The sequence below is a fragment of the Gorilla gorilla genome, chromosome 13 (assembly GCF_029281585.2).
Source record: "Gorilla gorilla gorilla isolate KB3781 chromosome 13, NHGRI_mGorGor1-v2.1_pri, whole genome shotgun sequence".
NCBI lineage: Eukaryota > Metazoa > Chordata > Mammalia > Primates > Hominidae > Gorilla > Gorilla gorilla.
In genome coordinates, this window is record NC_073237.2 from 68,857,791 (window position 1) to 68,877,895 (window position 20,105).

Consider the following 20,105-nt stretch of genomic DNA (forward strand, 5'->3'; position numbering starts at 1 on the left):
TCGTCAGTAATGACTGATGGACATCAACAGGTGAATAGACACACAAAAAAACCTATGAAACTTACATACCATAGGTTACTATTCAACAATAAAAAGAAAAACTGTTGATACATCTAACAATGTAGATGAATCTCAAAAGCATTATGCTATTCCTTTGGCTGATAAAATGGTGACAGTCCTTTATTTCTCTTTCTTTCATCCCACTTTTAAAATCAGCCTTAGTATACTTTAGGCACAATATACTATATACATTTAAAATGACAATTTGACAAGTTTTGACAAATGTATGTACATTATAAAAATCATGATAAAGATTTCCGCCGCCTCAAAATGTTTCCTCATGCCTTCTTGGAATAAATCCACACATTCCTTCCTTCTCTACACCCCACCACCCATATCCTCTACCTCTAGACCCAAGCAATTGCTAGTCTGCTTTCTGTCAGCGTAGACTAGTTTGCATTTTCTAGAATTTCATATTAATGGAAATGTACAGTAAGTACTCTTTTGTGCCTGACTTCTTACATTTAGTATAGTGCTTTTAAGATTTATCCACATTGTTGGGTGTATCAATAATTTGTTTCTTTTTATTGCTGAGTAGTATTCTATTGTATACGTGGTTCACAGTTTATCCATTCACCAGTTAATGGACATTCCAGTTGTTTTATATTTGGGGCTGTTATGAATAAAGCTGATATGAACATTTGAATAAAAGTCTGTGTGAATGTTTGGATTGGAATTGCTGGGCTGTACAGTAAGTGTTTGATTAACTTCATAAGAAACTGCCAAATGATTTTCCAAAGTGGCTATATATAGTTTTGCATTTTCACCAGCAGTGTATGAGATTTCCAGTTGATCCTCATCCTCATTCAAAACCTGGAATTAAGAGTGAATCTTTTAAATTTTAGACTTTTGAGAAAATGTGTAGGGGTACTTCATTGTAGTTTTAGTTCGCACTTCCCTAATGACTAATGATGTTTAACATGCTTTTATATCTTCTTTTGTCTCCATCTATTCTTTGTTCTCCATTCTCTTTTCTTCGTTTAGAGTAAGTATTTTTTATTTTATTCCATTTTCACTATTGGTATATTATCTATAAATTTTTTGTTGTTCCATTTTAGTGGGTTTACAATATAAATCTTTAACTTATCACAGTCTGTCATCAAATAATGGTATACCCCTTACATATGTTTTAGGAACCTTACAGTGGTAAAAATATCAGTTCCCCATACTGTACTTGCTGCTATTGTTTTCATGCATTTTATTCCATATATATTATAAACTCTACAATCTATCATTATTACTTTTTGTTTAAATATTAAGTTATCTTTAAAAGAGATTTTAAAAAATAAGAAAATAGTCTTTCATATTTTCTCATGTATTTGCTATTTTTATTGTTTTTTTTTCTTCCATATTTGAGATCCAAATTTCTATCTGGTATACTTCTCCTTCTGCCTGAATAACTACCTTTAGTATTTTTTTGTAGTACAGATCTGTTGGCAATGATTATCTGAACTTCTGTATGTCTGAAAAAGCCTTTGGCTAATTTTTGAAAGAAGTTTTTTGATGGACATATGATATGGTTTGGCTCTGTGTCTCCATCTAAATCTCATTTTGAGTTGTAATCCCCATGATCCCCACGTGTCAAGGGTGGGACCAGGTGGAGGTAATTGGATCATGAGGGCTGTTCACCCCATGCTGTTCTCCTAATAATGAGTGAGTCTCATGAGATCCGATGGTTTTATAAGTGTCTGACATTTCCCCTGCTTGCACTTCTCCTTTCTGCCACCTTGTGAAGCAGGTGCCTGTTTCCCCTTCACCTTCTGCCATGATTGTAAGTTTCATGAGGTCTCCCCAGCCTTGCTGAACTGTTAGTCAATTAAACCTCTTTCCTTTATAAATTACCCAGTCTCAGGTATTTCTTCATAGCAGCATGAGAATGGACTAACACGGTACATACAATTACAGCTTGCTAGTCCCTTTTTTCCCTTCAGTGCTTTAAGGATTTCACTCTTCCATAGTTTCTGATGAGTAGTCTGACCATTCCTAACTTTGTGCCATTATTTTCTCATTTTTTTCTGACTCTCCCTTCTGGGACTCCAATTACAAATATCCCAGACTTCCTAACTTTGGCAGGTCAAGAGATCGAGACCATCCTGGTCAACATGGTGGAACCCAGTCTCCACTAAATATACAAAAAATTAGCCAGGCATGGTGGTGGGCGCCTGTAGTCCCAGCTACTTGGGAGGCTGAGGCAGGAGAATGGCATGAACCCGGGACGGGGAGCCTGCAGTGAGCTGAGATCGCGCCACTGCACTCCAGCCTGGGCGACAGACCGAGACTCTGTATCAAAAAAAAAATCATTCAAAAGATTACTGATGCTTGTTTCATTTTTTTTTATTTTTTCAACTGGTAATTAATTAAAATAGTTGACTTAAACGTCTACAGTGGTGACTTCCATCTCAACTCCTGGCTCAATACTGATGGAAGTAATCTGCTTAACAATCTCAGAAGGACTGCAAGTCAATAAGTCGCTTGTGGATTCTCATCTGGAAATGATCCCATGGCTTAGAAGCTTCACCACATGGAGTTTTTTCTTGTAGTGATTCTCAAAGTCTTAGTAGGCATTTGAACTGGTCTTTTCACTTTGAGATTCTTTTCCTTTGCTCATCTGATGAAGTCAGCACACACCTTCGCCAGGGATTTTACGTTGCAGCTCGTTAGAGTGATTCGAATTCGGTGAATTGCCACCTTCGGCTCCGTGGGTGTTTTTCCGGTATCCTTAAAAGCCATCACTGCTGCTTGGCTTCCTGACCTACTTGTTCCGGCAAGAGTGAACAGTGGTGAGTCAGGAGCAGGTGCGGGCGGATCAGAGCTCTGCACCACCTACGACCACCTCTTCCTCAAAGAGGTGTTTCATGTTTTAAAATCTTAATTTCCTTCTGCTTCATTTTGGATAAAATCTGTCTTCAAGTTTGGTGCTTTTTTTTTTGGGCCAATATCTAATCTAAAGTTCATCCTATCCAGTATGTTTCTCATTTCAAATATTGTATTTTCTATCTGCAGAGTTTGATTTGTATTTGAAAACGTTTTTTATCTTTCTCATTGTCTTAAACATTTGGAGTATACTTATAATAATTGTTTTACTGTTGTTATCTGTTACTTCTATCATCTATGAAATTACTATATCTGTTTCTATTGATTGATTTGATTACTATTCTGGTTGGGAGGCAATATTTTCCCTACTTCTTTGCTTACTTGGTAATTTTTTTATCAAAGAAAATTTATAAAAGTGAACTTCATTTAAAATTGGACATAATGAATTTTACATTTTCGTGTCCTGGATTTTTCTGTATTCCTTTAAATATTGTTGCATTTCTTTTTTTTTTTTTTCCCCCTCTGGGATGCAGATAAGTTTCTTGGAATTAGCTGGATGCTTTTGAGATTTGCTTTTAAGATTTGTTAGGGTGAATTCAGAGCAGGGCTACTTTGATCTAGGAAATAGCCCTCTGAAGGGTCTCATGTTCTGTGAGATAGGAGGTCTTTCTCCTCTGACTGGTTGGTAGCCTAAGCTATTCCTGATTCTTGTAAGGTCTGGACACTGTTCTGCATACTCCTTTCTGATAGTTCTTTCCCTGGCCTTAGTAGCTACCACACATCTATACACATAGCAGTATTCAGCCAAAGTTTGAAAGGATTCAAAGATCTCCAGAGCTCTCTCTGTATCACTGTTTCTGTTATTCTATCCCACAAATTCTAAGTGTGTGAAACTCCCTGAAATCAGAACTATGTCTCCTCAACTCAGTGAGACCACAAGCCACTGTTTGGGTTTCCCCTGCCCATGTTGCAGCCTAGAAACTCTCCTCAGGCAAAAAGATCAGGCAACATCGGGGTCATCTCATTTCCTTCCCTTTCAGAGATCACTGTAATTGCCTATTGAACATGCCTGAAGAAAGATGTTTCATATATTTTGTCTGGCTTTCTAGTTGCTTAAGGTAAGAAGGTAAATGCATTCCTAGTTACTGCATTGTGGCTGGGAGCAGAATTCCAATACTGTTTTTTTTATAATATGCTTTTACTTAATTATTTGAGGATTCCCTTTAGTTATCATAATTTTACATGATGTAAACAGGTAAATGAGAATATCTTCAAAATATATTTTTCAGTTTTGGGGTGGTTCTCTCAGTTCTGGTTTTTGCCAAATATAATAGATTTTTAGTATCTGAGTTCCATATGACAAAATTTATAAATCTTGGGTGTATCCATATGGTATGTTATAATCGGAAAAGATAGATGAAATTCCGCTTTCGTCTAATGTCTTTATAGGTCTTGGAGAAACTTGAAGAAGGGTTGTAAAGTCCATAACTTTACAACGAGACAAAATTAAAAGAATCCAAGCCAAAATTGTCCTAGACAATGAAAAGTATCGCTATGCAAAAGCCAAATCTCTTAAGCTCCTCCACCATATCAGTCATGACACAGTCTATAGTTTAACAATTGTTTCAATTTGGAAATTAATTTTTAGTACTAATTTAAATATTTCATATTAGTATATGAGAATTCTTCCTTCTGTTCAGGCTGTGGTATGGGGAAAGGTCAGTTCCCATCAATGCAGATTCATATCTACCAGCACAGTGATTAAATTATCCTCATATCCTCTTGTGTTTGAACAAGCTGTGTACTTTTAATTTTAATGGATTTAACACAATATTCAATATATGTTGATTACTGAATACAACAAAAAGTGTAATAGACACTCCTTGAGAAGCTCATAATCTATTTGGGCAGATGGAACAAATACTTAGAAAAATTAAAAGGTAGTTTAGGACCACAGTAAAAAAAAATTGGGGGTGCAGGATATAAAGTATCAATTGAATTGTAGAGGCAATATATACTGTGTATTTTTTCACCTGGGTGAGAGGGCGAGACTCCGTCTAAAAAAAAAAAAAAAAACTATGGTTGTTCACCATAACTAAACATTTCATCTCTTTCAGTCTAGCTTACTCATCTACAAAATGGAGATAATACCTGTTTTGCAGTGCAGGCCCTGACATACGGGTAGAGTTCCATAAATCCTAGCTTCTATTCCTTAACTCTTTTAACTCTTTTCTTCCTTCCTTCTTTCTAGCTAATTTTTAACTCTCTATCCTAGACAACTTTTGCTAAACGTGTATAACATGTAGTACCTATGCATAGGAATATGTTTTTATAGAACAGAATTATTGAAAACAGCTTCTTACATTTCTGTTATTTTTTCAAAGGCAAGAATTCATGTATTCCTTCTGAACCAAGTACATGCAATAAAAAGTAAGAGAGATTCAGAAATTCTGATGATTATTCTCCCAAGAAGGGTGCTTGCTAGAGTGAGGGTCTTACAGACACAGAAGGAGCTGATGGGGTGAACTGTTGGGGTGTTACAAAAGGCCTTCGGGAAAATACGTAATCTAAGTCAATAAATCATAGAGTGAAGATTCCCTCAGGGAAAAAGGGAGTGGTTCTGAAGAACTTACAAATTTTTCCAGGCAATAGCCACAGATGCTAGCACAAGGGCATGATGGCCACATAGTGTGAGCAAAAGTGCTTAACTTTTTGCCCTTCTTCTAATATTTACTCTATTAGCCCAGACAACATGAGATCCAGAAGCCTCATGATGAGTGGAGAGGAAATATAAATCAGAAGAAATGGTCAAAAAGATGCCTATATTCACTTCCGCACTTAGGTCTCCAAGCCTCAGTTCCTGGCATGAGTAGGTAGAGGAGAGGAGCTTGGAATAGGATGTGAGATTACAGTTTTAATATAGACTGGACTGGATATTTGAATACCTGAAAATGAATCTGAATTCTCAAAATGAGGTGGTTCCTGCAACTGAAAATAACAAGAAAGCTACAGGATCTTCTGCCATGTTATCCAGGGGTGGAAAAGTGAAATTCAGTGGAGCCAGGTTAAAGATGGAGTTTGGGCCGGGAGTGGTGGTTCATGCCTATAATCGCAGAACTTTGAGAGGCCAAGGTGGGCAGATTACTTGAGGCCAGGATTTCAAGACCAGCCTGGCCAACATGGTGAAACCCCATCTCTACTAAAAATAAAAAATTAGCCAGGTGTGGTGGCATGTAGTCCCAGCTACTGGGGTGGGTGAGGCATGAGAATCACTTGAACCTGGAAGGGGGAGGCTGTGGTGAGTCAAGATTGCACCACTGCACTCCAGCCTGGGCAACAGAGCAAGACCCTGTATGACCCTGTGTCCAAAAACAGACAAACAAACACCATGTGGAGTTTGTTTACTCTTTAAACAAATATCCTTCATGTGTTGAACTGAACTATAATTATAGTTAGTAGGGCACATAGCAGGTTTTAATAAGATATCTAGTTCTTCCTCTTAAGGTAACTCGTTAGAACTTTTATGAGAAAGAACTAAAGAATTTCTAATGGGGCAGCTAATCCACTCTTTTGTGCACTCTGTTCTGCTGATGATCTGATGTTAGTCAGGGTTTCTGTTTGAGATTCCTGGGCCTTAACTGCTGATGACAGAGTTCAAAATCATTGCTTTCTAACTTTGAAAATGACTGCCTATTATGACATCATTTTCTACCCCTGAGTGCTAATAGTCTACCTTATTCCTCCTGCCTGTCCTTCTCCTTGAGGAGGAAGATCATCAACGCACTGTGTGGATTGAAGTGGCTTCATACCCTTTTGATGTTAATGTTCTCCTTTGCTTAAAGTCTGAACTGAATATGGATCCCTCATTTACGAAGCACCATGACACTTCCTGTGTAATGAACAATTAAACAGACTTCTCAGCAATAGTGACTATTTTTCTGATTTTTCACTTCATGGACAATATTGTATGCAAGTTAAATTTGCAACTAGCTTGAGGCTTCACACATGGTGAGTCTGAGAAATTGAATTCTCTACCTCAAATGTATTTCCTTTTCCTTGAACTTTACCTTCAGGTCAGCTGTCCAGTTCTTAAACAACGGGTTTTGGAGAGGGAATGAGTAATACAATAGCATTTTCTCCTTCAATTCTATCTGCCTTTGAAAAAAATAACCTTTTATTTTTGATTCAAAGAAGAGAGGAGTTTTCTTGTCTTTCTACATCTGTTCCAACTCCTCCAAATGCACAAAAATTTTTTCAGAGCATTCCAGAGTTTCTCAGACTGCACATATAAGATTTTGCATATAGATACATCTTGGCCATAATAACCTTCTACTGAATTAGTAGAAAATAGATGTATTCTAGGTTTTCATATCTTTATGGCAATATGAATAGACAAGGCTCTTCTTGCAAAAATATCTCCTGAACTGTGCAGGAGATGCTTGGAAGACCCAGTCAAAATTACGAAGTATCCCAAGTTTGTATCCTCCTGTGGCTTCCCCGTATTACAATAATGCCATTCTGATCCAGGTTCCAGTACTCTCAAGCCCTTGTCCTTCCCTTTTCATTTTAGTTTGCATTCATCCAAGTATTTGGATGGAAATTATCAATACCTTATATAAGAACATATGGGAGGCTGAGGCAGGTGGATCACGAGGTCAGGAGATCGAGACCATCCTGGCTAACACAGTTAAACCCTGCCTCTACTAGAAAAATACAAAAAATTAGCCATGCATGGTGGCACGCGCCTGTAGTCCCAGCTACTTGGGAGGCTGAGGCAGGAGAATCGCTTGAACCTGGGAGGCAGAGGTTGCAGTGAGCCAAGATCATGCCACCACACTCCAGCCTGGGTGACAGAGCGAGACTCATCTCAAAAACAAACAAACAAAAAGAATGTAAATGATTGGGAGTTAAAATTATGCTTTTCAGTTTTCAGCCATGGATCATATTTTCTTGCCTTGCCTGATTCCTAGAGTCTCACTCCATGATGTTTCCTCTTTATTATAAAGATTAGATGGCTTTGCATTGCTGCCATGTGACATTTATACTTCTCAAGCAGCTGTGTCATCTTATTCTACCATTTAAACTTAGTTTTACTTTAAGTCCACATCTAAACTGTTTGCCTGCATGCCCAGCACTTTTTCCACCCTCTACATTTTATTTGGCTGGAGCAATCACCTTAGCCTCTCTAGGTCTTTGCTTATCATCACTCTGCTCATTCTTCAAGCTTCACTTGATTACTGCCTCCTCTGTGTTGCTTTCCTGGATTTCCTCAGTAAGACATAGTTTCTCCCTTTCATACTTCTGTGGTATTAAGTATGCACCAGTTACATGTGACTCATCTCCAAGTGCTTTGGCATGGAGATATTATTTATGTTCCTTATATAACTACTGACCACTTTTTTCTAGACTAAATATTGAAACACTTGGCCAGATAATTTTTCTTAATTTTGAATTTCCTTTTATACTTTTTAAAACAAATTTTTGAAATTAAATTACATTTTGTTAGGTTGCAAATCTGAAAAAGTCCAAGGATGAGGTGAGTTTGTTGTGGTCAGTTGGCTAGTTGCTAAACTCATAGCTGGTTTGTGTCTGCTGACCAGCACATTATTGGCCTAGAGAAAGTCTACATGGGGAACCAGATTATGATGCAAACGTCGCTTGGAGAGCCCTCGATCAAGAGCAAAACAGGTTGGTAGACTCGAGGGATAGTTCAGCTAGGTCTGATGGAACATTCCAGTTTTGCCAACAGAAGGAAAAACATTGAAAGGGCTTATCTTCCCCAGGATCTGGATCTGTTTCCACTAGGTAACATTTAATAAGCACTAACATGGTCTCTTCTTTCACTTGCCATTTCCTGTACTTCTTTTTCCAACTACTACATCTCCTTTGACACATTTTCTTTTTCTTTTCTTTTCTTTTTTTTTTTTTGAGATAGAGTCTTGCTCTGTCACCCAGGCTGGAGTACAGTGGTACGATCTTAGCTCACCGCAACCTCCACCGATCCAAGCGATTCTCCTGCCTCAGCCTCCTGAATTGCTGGGATCACAGATGTGCGCCACCACACTCAGCAATTTTTTTTTTTTTGTATTTTTAGTAGAGGCAGGGTTTCACCATGTTGGCCAGGCTGGTCTTGAACTCCTGAACTCAGGTAATCCACTGGCCTCGGTGTCCTAGAGTGCTGGGATTACAGGTGTGAGCCACTGTGCCTGGCCTCTTTTTCTTTAAGTGTTTCAATACCATCATTTTGGCTACTTATTCTGTCCTGGGAGCCATTCTGTCTCTTTAGGAAGTTTTTGCGTGTATCAGATCTCATCTTTTATGTTTTGATGTTTAATAGCATTTAAAGGATTTTGTTTTGTGTTTTTTAAATGATTTGAAAACAAGTGTGCTCACTAATTAATAAACAACAGATTCAAACTTTTGTTGCTTTTTCAAGAAAAAAATGAAAAATTCTGTAACAATATATCTTAGCCATAAAACACTTGTAATCAGCACTCCTCCAGAAATTTCAGGATGTAAGTTATCTTAATGATTATACTAGAAAATCTTGGAAAGCGGGGATATGGCTAACTTTTTATAACATGTATCCCTACTGCCACAACAAGAGTTAAGACTTAATAAATACAGTCATGTGTTGCTTAACAACTGGGATATGTTCTTGTAACCACCCAGCAGGTTCATTTTGCCTGCTACCTGGATACAGCCAATTTATCAAGAACCGGGAATTGTAGTAGAGAAAGAGTTTAATTCATACAGAGCCAGCTGAATGGGACACTAGAGTTCTATTACTCAAGTCAGTCTCCCTGAAAATTCAGAGGGTAGGGTTTTTCAAGGATACTTTGAAGGGCCAGGGAATGGTGCTGCTGATTGGTTGGAGATACAATCATAGGGATGTGGAAAATGGTCCTCATGCATTACTCAAGTCCACTCCTTTTCTTAGTTCCTGCTTAGCGGAGGTGTTAGAATTTGCTTCTTGGTGGGGCCACAGGACTGGTTGGTGGGTCCAGGTGGGGACACCAGTTGTCAGAAATGCAAAAACCTGAAAAGACATCTCAAAAGACCAATCTTAGGTTTTATAATAGTGATGTTATTTGCAGGAGTAATTTGGGAAGTTGCAAATCTTGTGGCTAATTTGTTAGTCCTACAAAGGCAGCCTAGGCCCCAGGAAAGAAGGGGGTTTATTTAAGGAAAGGGCTGTCATCATCTTTGTTTCAAAGTTAAACTATAAACTAAGTTCCTCCCAAAGTTAGTTGGACCTGTCCCCAGGAATGGACAAGGGCAGCTTGGAGGTTAGAAACAAGATGGAATCTGTTAGTTTAGATCTCTTTCACTGTCATAATTTTGTCACTGTTACATTTGCAAAGGTGGTTTCACTGTAGACTTTATAAACACCATATACTTAGACTATACTAAGTTTATTAAAAATATTTTTCTTTCTTTAGTAACAAATTAACCTTAGCTTACTATAAATTTTTTACTTTTTCAAGTTTTTAATTTTTTTGAACTTTTGACTCTTTTGTAATAACAGCATAAAACACACTTTGTACAACTGTACAAACATATTTTCTTTATATACTTATTCTATAAGTGCTTTCTATTTTTATTTTTTCCCTTTAAACTTTTTAATTTAAATGAAGACACAAACACAATACCCTAGGTCTACACAGGGTCTGGATCATCAATATCACTATCCACCACCTCCACATCTTGTCCCACTGGAAGATCTTCATTGACAATAACACGAAGCTCTCGTCTCCTGTGTTAACAATGCCTTCTTCTGGAATACCTCCTGAAGGACCTGCCTGAGGCTGTTTTATAGTTAATTTCCTTTTTTACAAGTAGAAGGAGTACACTCTAAAATAACGATTAAGAGTATTGTACAGTAAATACATACACCAGTAACAGAGTCGGTTATTATCATTATCAAGTATTATGTACTATACCTAATTGTGCTACATTTTTGTATGCCTGGCAGTGCAGTAGGTGTGTTTCACCAGGATCACCACAAACATGTGAGTAATGTGTTGAGCTATGACATTACCAGAGCTACCATGTTGATATAAACAGGAGACAGGGAAATACTGGGTAGAAGAGGGCAGTTCCCTGGCAAAAGCCTTACTCCCAAGCCTGGAAACCTGCAGTCCTGAATGGGAATAGGCATTCCTGTTTGTGCATCCAAATGTTGCCTTTTGGCCTGCCATGCCCCTCTGTCCTGTATCCATATAAACCCCAAATCCCAGGCTTGATGAGCAGATGAGCAGACAAACAGAAGAGCAGAGGAGCAGAAGAGTGGTGCTGCAGAGAAAGAGAGAAGAGAAGGAGCATCTGAATGTCAAGAGGAGTTTGGATGGGGATGGTCAGAGAGGAGATCAGCTGCAGGACAGCCAAACTCCAGGGGAAGATCATCTCTCACTGCATCCCCTTTCTAGCTCCCCACCCATCCTGCTGAGAGCCACCTCCATCACCCAGTAAAATCCTCACATTCACCATCCTTCAAGTTCATGTGTGACTTGATTCTTCATGTGTGACACTGGACAAGAACCTGGGTACCAAGAGAGCACTGAGCTGGTTAACACTTAAGCCATCTGCGGATGGCGGAGCTAAAAGAGCACTGTAGCACACCCACTGGGGCTTTGAGAGTCACAGGCACACACCCCTAGATGCCACCGTGGGATGGGAACCCAAAAGTGCTCGCCCTGGCTCCTGCACCTATCTGTCTACATGCTCCCTCTCCTATAGCAGGCTTGCACAGCAGTGACTGCCCAACAGATGAGCCACACCCCTTCCACATGTCTGCAAGGGGGATCAGGGAACTCTCCCCTTTCAATGTCAGTAGGTGATAGGAATTTTTTAGCTCCCTTATAATCTTATGATACCACCTTTGTGTATGTGGTCTGTCATTGACTGAAGTGTCGTTATGTGGTACGTGACTATTTATTGAGTGGATGATCAATTGTATGAGGTACTTGAATAATGAGTGGTGTGAACCTTGGTTTTATGACATCTTCTGAGAGCTGCTTTCAGGTGGGTATAAGAAGAGATATTTCTAGTCTAGGTCCCCACTCCTTTTCTTAGTTCCTGCTTAGTGGAGGTGTTAGAAAAAAAGGTTGGACTCTGGTACTATTTTCCTCCATTGGTTATATGGACTCAAAGCCATAACTTAAGGAAGAATGTCTATTTTTAGATTTGGTGACTGATTTAGATAGGTTGCTACAGAAAGTGGTACAAAGATATTTCACACATAGAATATCAAATCCAGGGTGCTTTAGCACTGCATTCCAATGGCCTGGGATGGATGGGTGGAAGCCCTGGCAAGCTGAAATAAACCAGGGCAAGCTCCTCTTTGGAATTCACAAGTCTGACAACTGGTGACTCAGGCTCTAGTCAGGAGACCTGAATGTTATGTCTGGCACCACGATACCTTAGTTTACAGAGATTAATCTAACAGGACTTCAGTTAGTTTGCTTTATTTTAAAATTCTGCTTAGCTTTTTGTTGCCTACTAAATTTCTCCTGATGTATATTTAGATGTAGGTGAAGGCTGTAGATGTATGCACTACCAACACCAGCTTCTGGGAGGGAACATTTTCCCACTCACAAGCAAGTGAACTTTGCTTTCTCCATGAAGAAGAATGACCTGCATGATGGCTTTCAGAAGTGGAGAACATGGCTCACAGTTCCCTCCACAGTTCCTCCATGGCCTTTGGTTGCATCTTCTCTGAATGGAGGAGCTTGGGTTATGTGAAAAGCAGAGCTACCAGACTACATAAATGTTGTAGTGAGAAGGCAGCAAATTAAAATATCAGAAATTTTGAAAGGAAAGGTTTATAATAGTTAGATTTAAAACATACTTTGAGGCCAGGCAGAGTGGCTTACGCTGGTAATCCCAGCACTTTGGGAGGCCAAGGCGGGAGGATTGCTTGAGGGCAGGTGTTCGAGACTAGCCTGTACTACATAACAAGACCTTGTCTTGTCTCTATTAAAAAAAAAAAAAGGAAGCAAAGGGAAGAAAAAGTGCTTTAATATTCAGAGGCATGAGAGATGCAATGAGTAATATAGGACCTTCTCTAAGGACACTGGGGGAGCACTCTACAGAGGTGGTTCTAATCTAGCCTGGCAAATGTCTGTTCCCTTCATGCCTTGTACTTCCTTCTTCTTTGTGACTTTGCTAATGTTCTTCCTTCCTCTTGGACAAATTTCCTATACTAATCAAAAGGCCCCAAGACACAGGGGGAAATGTGGTAAATCTGAGACTGGAAGGAAATTACCATCTAATGTCACTCTTGTACAGTATAACTATTGTTAATATTGTTGCTGGGGTCACTCATTTATTCATATCACAAACACTGACTGAGTGCCTATTATTTGCCAAGCATGGGCAATAAAGAGTTGAAGACCAACAAAGCCCCTGCCTTCCCAGAAGCTTATTTGCTTGTGGGGAAAATAAACAGTGGATCAATTAACAAATAAGTAGATAACATAATGTCATGGCCAGGCGTGGTGGCCTCATGCTGGTAATCCCAGCACTTTGGAAGACTGAGGTGGGAGGATCGCTTAGGCCCAGGAGTTTGAGACCAGCCTGGGCAGCATAGGGAAATCCCATCTCTACCAAAACAAAACAAAACAAAACAAAACAAAACAAACAATAAACGAAACACATGGTGGCGTGTGCCTGTAGTCCCAGCTACTCAGGAGGCTGAGGTGGGAGGATCACTTGAGCCCAGGACACAGAGGTTGCAGTGAGCCAGCATCTCCCCACTGCACTCCAGCCTGGGTGACAGGGTGAGACCCTGTCTCAAAACAAACAAACAAACAAACAAAACAACCAAAAACCAAAAAAAGTAATGTCAGATGGTGACTGTTTTGAGGAAAATAAAGCAGGGTAGGGGAACTAGTGATAACTGGTAGATTTGGGTTTCTCCATCTCTGGCTGCTTTTGCATCCTCAGTAAGGTGAGAGTGGCAAAGGAAATTCCAGGTTGACTTTCGGGTTCAGTGAATTTTCTACCCCGTGTCTCTTCACTGCCCTTTCCCTCCCCAGAACCTCTAAAATCTGATCCTTAGATTCTGCAATGTAAGTCAGCTTCCTTTTTCCTGGCTGCCAGCTCACTACATTCTTATTCCTGGATAAACCAAAAATCTCTTCCTTGTTTTCATATTTTCAAAAAGATGTAGAAATCTCTCACCTGCTCATGTTCCTTCCTTTTTGTCTTGTGGGTATATATACCTTTTACAATTCTTTCACTACCAAATGTAGTTGGATATTGGGATGTAGTCACAACAAACACATAAATACAATTCACCATTTTTAAATGGACTTATTCATTTAGTCTGCTTAAAATTGAGATAATAACACACTCACCAGTTGGGTTTCTCTGAGAACTCTGGGCATTTTTAATCCTGGCAATTTTTAAATTGCTTAGCAGTAAAACAGTCAGACAACAGCACCTATTGTTATAAATCCCTGCCTTTTCTTACCTCAATGAGGCTATCCTTTCTATCAATTCTGTCAGCAGAATTAAGAAGAGCCATTGATTTCCAGTTTGTTCAGCGTTTTTCTTCTTAGGATGGGAGTGATGACTTCTAACCTCTTTACATCTAGAGACTCAATTTAAGTCTGCTTCTTTCATTCAGCCTTCTCTCTTCATTTTCAGCTGCCTGGAATGTCTTCTTTCTCTCAGTTCCTATCTTTGACATTAAAAATCACAGTACTTAGTTATATTCTACCTCACACCAATCATTTTACTTGTTAATATCTTTTTTCCTAGTTAGATTGTGACATTTTGGAATAAAAGAAAAATATCCTTTTTTACTTTATAGCTCTCCAGATTTCATTAGATTAGTATAGATTCGAGTGCCTTTTATATATCAGGCAATGCCTAGTGTATAATATTTTTACTTATGGGTTTTAGCATTTAACTTATTTAATGATCACAACATTCCTATGATGTTATTTGTTTTCATAATTTGAAATGAAAGCTGATGGTCAGAAAGGTTAAAAAGTTGTCTGGTCATAATTTTTGAGGAGGCAGAGCTAGGTTTTGAACTCAGGTCTGTCTGATTCTGAGAATAATCCTGTGCTCCTTCAGCTGAACCACACAGCCCCTCTTAGTGCTTTGTCTCCATAGACACTAAGTGTATTCTTGTTGATTGAGTGAATTAACGAGTGAATTATCTGGAGCTCTTTCTACTTCTGTTTTCTTCTCTGTACAATCAGGATCATCACAGGAACCTGATCTAAGAATAGAATAGTCCAACTGAGTTCCCTTAACTTGGTAACCAAGAGACAGTAGAGTTAATTAACTAGAACCCTTTGCCATCACTTCTCTCTAAACTTTTCATCACTTTTCTCTAAAAATCCGGTCCTGAGCTCTATTACAAGATAGAACATTTTAGCCTCTATCGAAGAGAGCACTATTAATATTTTATGGCGTTGGCTCCTTTTTTTCCTAATACTGTGGGATTAAAATAATGTTTACTAAATTCTGGATGTTCGATTCCTGTTTTTTCATGATATTTTATAATCCAGGCCTTCTTCATAGAGACACAGAGCTATGTTTTATAACTGCCAGGGTCAAGCAAAGAACAGCTTGTGTGAGATCCTTAAAGAAATAGCCAAGCAGTAACTTCAGACCTTCTGTATATTTTCCTCAAAATTTTCTCTCAGTTTTTGTCTCCCTACAACTCATTTTTAGAAAACAAAAACATAACACAATTTTGCCCTTTTAAAAGATAATACAGCGGGGTGCAGTGGCTCACGCTTGTAATCCCAGCACTTTGGGAGGCTGAGGTGGGGCAGATCACCTGAGGTCAGGAGTTCAAGACCAGCCTGGCCAATATGGTGAAACCCTGTCTCTACTAAAAATACAAAAATTAGCTGGGTGAGGTGGCGGCGGGCACCTGTAATCCCAGATACCCGGGAAGCTGAGGCAGGAGGATCGCTTGAACCTGGGAGGCGGAGGTTGCAGTGAGCCGGAATCGCACCACTGCACTCCAGCCTGGGCGAAAGAGTAAGACTCTATCTAAAGAAAAAAAAAATATGTACTATAATAATTTACAAAGTACAGAAAATATCTAAAGAAAAAGAACATCTCACAACATCATCATCTAGATATGACTGCAAAAATTTTGACATATTTCATTTCAGCTTTTAATTAATTTTTGCAGAAGACATTTATTTCAGATATTCTAACTTTATAGTCTATAGAATTTTAATGATATTTTTGTATGACATCTATCATAAACATTTCTGCATGTCATTGAAATATTTATAAATATTATTTTTATTTAAATGATGCATAATTGATATAACCCTTCTCTTAAAATTGGTGATTTCACATACCTGGGGATGAGCAGATGTGAAACAAAAGAGAAAGGGTAAGAGATAGCTAGTCTCTTGACTCTTTTTTTTTTTTCCATATGACTTGAAAAAAAGAACTTAACTTAGAGACCTCTAGAATAGTTAGCACAAATAGATTTCTCAATGTGGTTAAGATGAAGTACAGATACTGAATTTACTCTTTTATGTGAAATAAATAAAAACTGGATAAGATATATATAGCAACAGTTTTCAAGACATTATACCTCAGACAACAAAGGATAATGACCTCTGAGAGAGGGAAAACAAATTAGGTGAGCCTGTGATTGCCCCAGTTTACTGCCTGGAGAGAGATTCCAGGCCAGGGTGCAGAGAGAAGGGTTGCGAATGGAAACTATTGCTCTTTCTGAGTTAAGGAGAGAGACCTGAAAGTCTGCAGGTACTAAGATAGCTGCAATTCATGAGGAAGAGTTCCAGAGAAAAGAAAACTGAACAGAGAGTGAGCTCTGGATTTCTGTAGTGTTCCTGCTGACTCTTCTGCTGAATCATGATCAGTGCATGTGTGTGGCTGGAGAAAGAACCTCTGAAAAGGTTTAGAGGGACAAGTCCTTAGAATCACATAGGCCTGGGAATAGCTCCTCTTTCCACCAGAAAGAGTATAAAAACCATGTAATTCATGGGACATCAGGTAGAGTACTTAGAAGGGTTTTGCTTCAGCAGTGAGAAAAAATTAGTCCTAGACCAAATGTTGCTCTGATCCTAACAAAACTTAAAAAATGAGACCCTAAAGGATAAAACTGTTTCCAGGTAACTTAAATATATACCAGAACAAAGCCGAAGAATATAGGAATATGAAAATATCTAGCAGTCAGTAAGGTAAAATTCATAATGTCTAATATGCAACCAAATATTACCATGAATATAAAGAAGCATGAAAATAAATACCCATAATTCCAAGAAAAATCAATTACACATAATTGCCCCGTCAATGACACAGATGACGTAATTAGTAAACAAAGAGCTAATTATAACTGCCAACTCTAGCCATTACCCATGTTCAAGAGGCTAGAGGAAAGATTAAATAACGACACAGAAGAAATAAAAAGACAAAATAAAATATCTGCAGATGAAAATTACAATATCTGAGATGAAGCATAAGCGAGACGGGATTCGCAGCAGATTAGATATAGAAGAAGGATTAATTAACATCAAAACATGTATGACAACAGTAGCATAAAGTCTGTAAGAAAAGAAATGGAAACATACCGGTATAAGGTTTTACACTATGTATGAAATGGTGTAGTATCACTTGAAGAGAGACTGTGACTAAAGACCACTGTACCCTCTTAGGGAAAGAAAAATATCTTTTTCTACCCATCCTGGGTTCACAGCTGAGGCCACTATAACAAAAAACAGATTAATAACACAGAAGCATACACGTTTACTTAATATAAGTGTTATGTGACACAGTAGCCATCATAAGGAAAGAAGACTCAAAGAAACAGATCTGAGTATTTTTATAGTAGGTTTGATAAAGAATGGATAGTCATGGAGAAATATAATGGGGCATATAATACAATGGGGTTATGATCTAATGGTAGTAAACTGGGGGAAATTTAGCTGGGTTTGCTTGTTCAGATTTTTCTCCTTGACCTTTTGTCGTGAGAGACAAGGATGTTTCTTTTCTCTGGGTATAGGGAGGGCACCTCTCACATGAGGGACTTATGATCTGCTTCAGAGAAGTGCCAGGGAAGAACACAGTGACCGTCCTGCTTCTGCAGTTTTCTCAAATTCATACAGCTTAAAATATTTAACATGCTAAGGTGTTACATTTTGGGGTAGTATATCTTGATACCCATCACCTGAAACCAACCACTTTATAATAGTAACACAAAGAGTTGTACATAATATACCATAAAGGTGGTAAAATGGAATCATTGGAAAAGTCAATTCATCCAAAAGAAGGCTGAAAGAGGAAAGCAAAAACAAAGAAGAGATGGGAGAAATAAAAATTAAATGGTAGGGACATGAGCATCCATTAATTTTGGTATACAGGAGGGGCTTGAGGGGTGTCCTGGAATCAATCCCCCTCAGATACCAAAGGATGACTGTATATTTTTTAAATTAAGAGACTTTCATTCTTTAAATATTCTTAACTTACAGTTTTTTAAAAAGAAAAAAATTAAAGCATAGTATAGTTGTTAAATCATTTTAATAGTATATTCAGTGGCTGAAATGACAGGAAGTATCAATCATTATTTATTCAATATAAAGTTATCCTTACTGAAAAAATAAGATATAACTGGGAAATATGCTTGGATCCCTCACATATCCACTTAATTTCTTAAAGGAAGAAAGATGAAACACATGTAACAACAGAAACAAATAAACCATTTACTGTAACATTCCAGGAATTGTGGGATCCTTTTCTTCCCAAGTTTATTTATTTGCTTATCTTTATCTCCTAGTGGTAGTTTGTTTCCTTTGGTAGAATATATGGCAGTCCCACATTGGTGACAACTGGTGCTCCCTTCATCCAACTGGATCACTTTGAGATTCAGTTTTACATCTTTTTAGCATTTTCGTGATCATGGTATCTCCCCTGCCAGGTAAGTATCTTTTTAGCATTTTCTTTGTGTTCATATATCAGTTATGATGAGCCACTGATAATATTTTGTTCTAAAACGAAACATATTACTTAGTACTTTTTTTAGTGTCTCGCTAACTTTTAAAATTTGAATGATGTACAGACTTTGTTTTTTTAATGAAATATAAATATTTTCTCATGGTTTCTAAATTCCTTATAAAATTAAATTAATTCAATCTGCAAAAATATTAAATGGTAAGAGAATAAACTCATCACTTAGATATTCATATTAAATGTAAATGGCCTAAACACCCAAATTAAAAGTTAAAAATGGTCTAATTGAATAAAATACCCATATCCAACTATATCTTGCCTATAAGAAAATATTGCCACTTTCAGTATAAAAATACAAATAGGTAAAAGATAAAAGGATGGAAAAAGACATACTATTTTAAACTGATCAAAAAGAGAGTGGAGTGGCCATATTAATATTGAGTAAATTAGACTTCAGAGCAAATAATATTAATACTACCAGGGATGAAGAACATTATTTCATTATTTCATAATAATAGATGTAAATTTATAAAAAGGAAATAACAAATTTAAACATTTATTCACCTAATATCAGAACTCTAAAATACACAAAGAAAATGCTGATATAACTTCAAATACAAATAGACAAATCCACCGTTATAGTCAGATTTCAGGACCTTTTTCTGAATAATTGATAGAATAAACAGACAAAAATATCAGTAAGGATACAGAAAACCTCCAAAATATTATCAATCACCTTGAATTAATTAATATTTATGGGGCCAGGCTTGGGGCTCATGCCTGTAATTCCAGCACTTTGGCAGGCCTTGAGCTCAGGAATTCGAGACAAGCCTGGGCAACACACACACACACATGTGTGTATATATATATATGCACACACACACAACACATCAGCTAAAAGCAGCAGAATACACATTTTCTTCAAGAGAACACAGAATATTTAGCATGATATCTATATTCTAGGCCATAAATAAATCTCAACAGACTTAAAATAATTCAGCTAATACAAAGTATATTCTGTAACTACAGTGGAATTAAGTTTGAAATTAATAGCAAAAGATATCTGGCAAATCCCCAAATATTTGGTAACTAATATCATACTTCTAAATGACCCAGGGTCAAATAAGAAATCAAAATAGAAATTTGAAAGTGTTTGAACTAAATTAAACACACATTTCAAAACTTTTGAGATGCAACAACAGCAGTATTTAGAGGAAAATTTATAATAGTATAGACCTATATTAGAAAAGAAGATCTCAAGCCAGTGATCTCAG

The 20,105-nt window shown here is 37.7% G+C and overlaps 1 protein-coding gene and 1 pseudogene across 1 annotated transcript in view; one reads left to right on the forward strand and one right to left on the reverse strand.

Annotated features, from left to right (window-relative positions):
* Positions 1-2,431: 2,431 nt before the first annotated feature.
* On the reverse strand, positions 2,432-2,790 carry LOC101135094 (small ribosomal subunit protein uS10-like; annotated as a pseudogene).
* A 1-nt stretch (position 2,791) lies between these two features.
* TMC1 (transmembrane channel like 1) overlaps positions 2,792-20,105 on the forward strand; it is a gene marked incomplete at its 5' end in the record, with an annotated part of 194,750 nt that continues 177,436 nt past the window's right edge. Inside the window, one exon of the mRNA XM_055350074.2 lies at positions 2,792-2,840. Within this exon, the coding sequence (XP_055206049.2) occupies positions 2,792-2,840 (49 nt within the window). The remainder of the gene's footprint in view (positions 2,841-20,105) is intronic.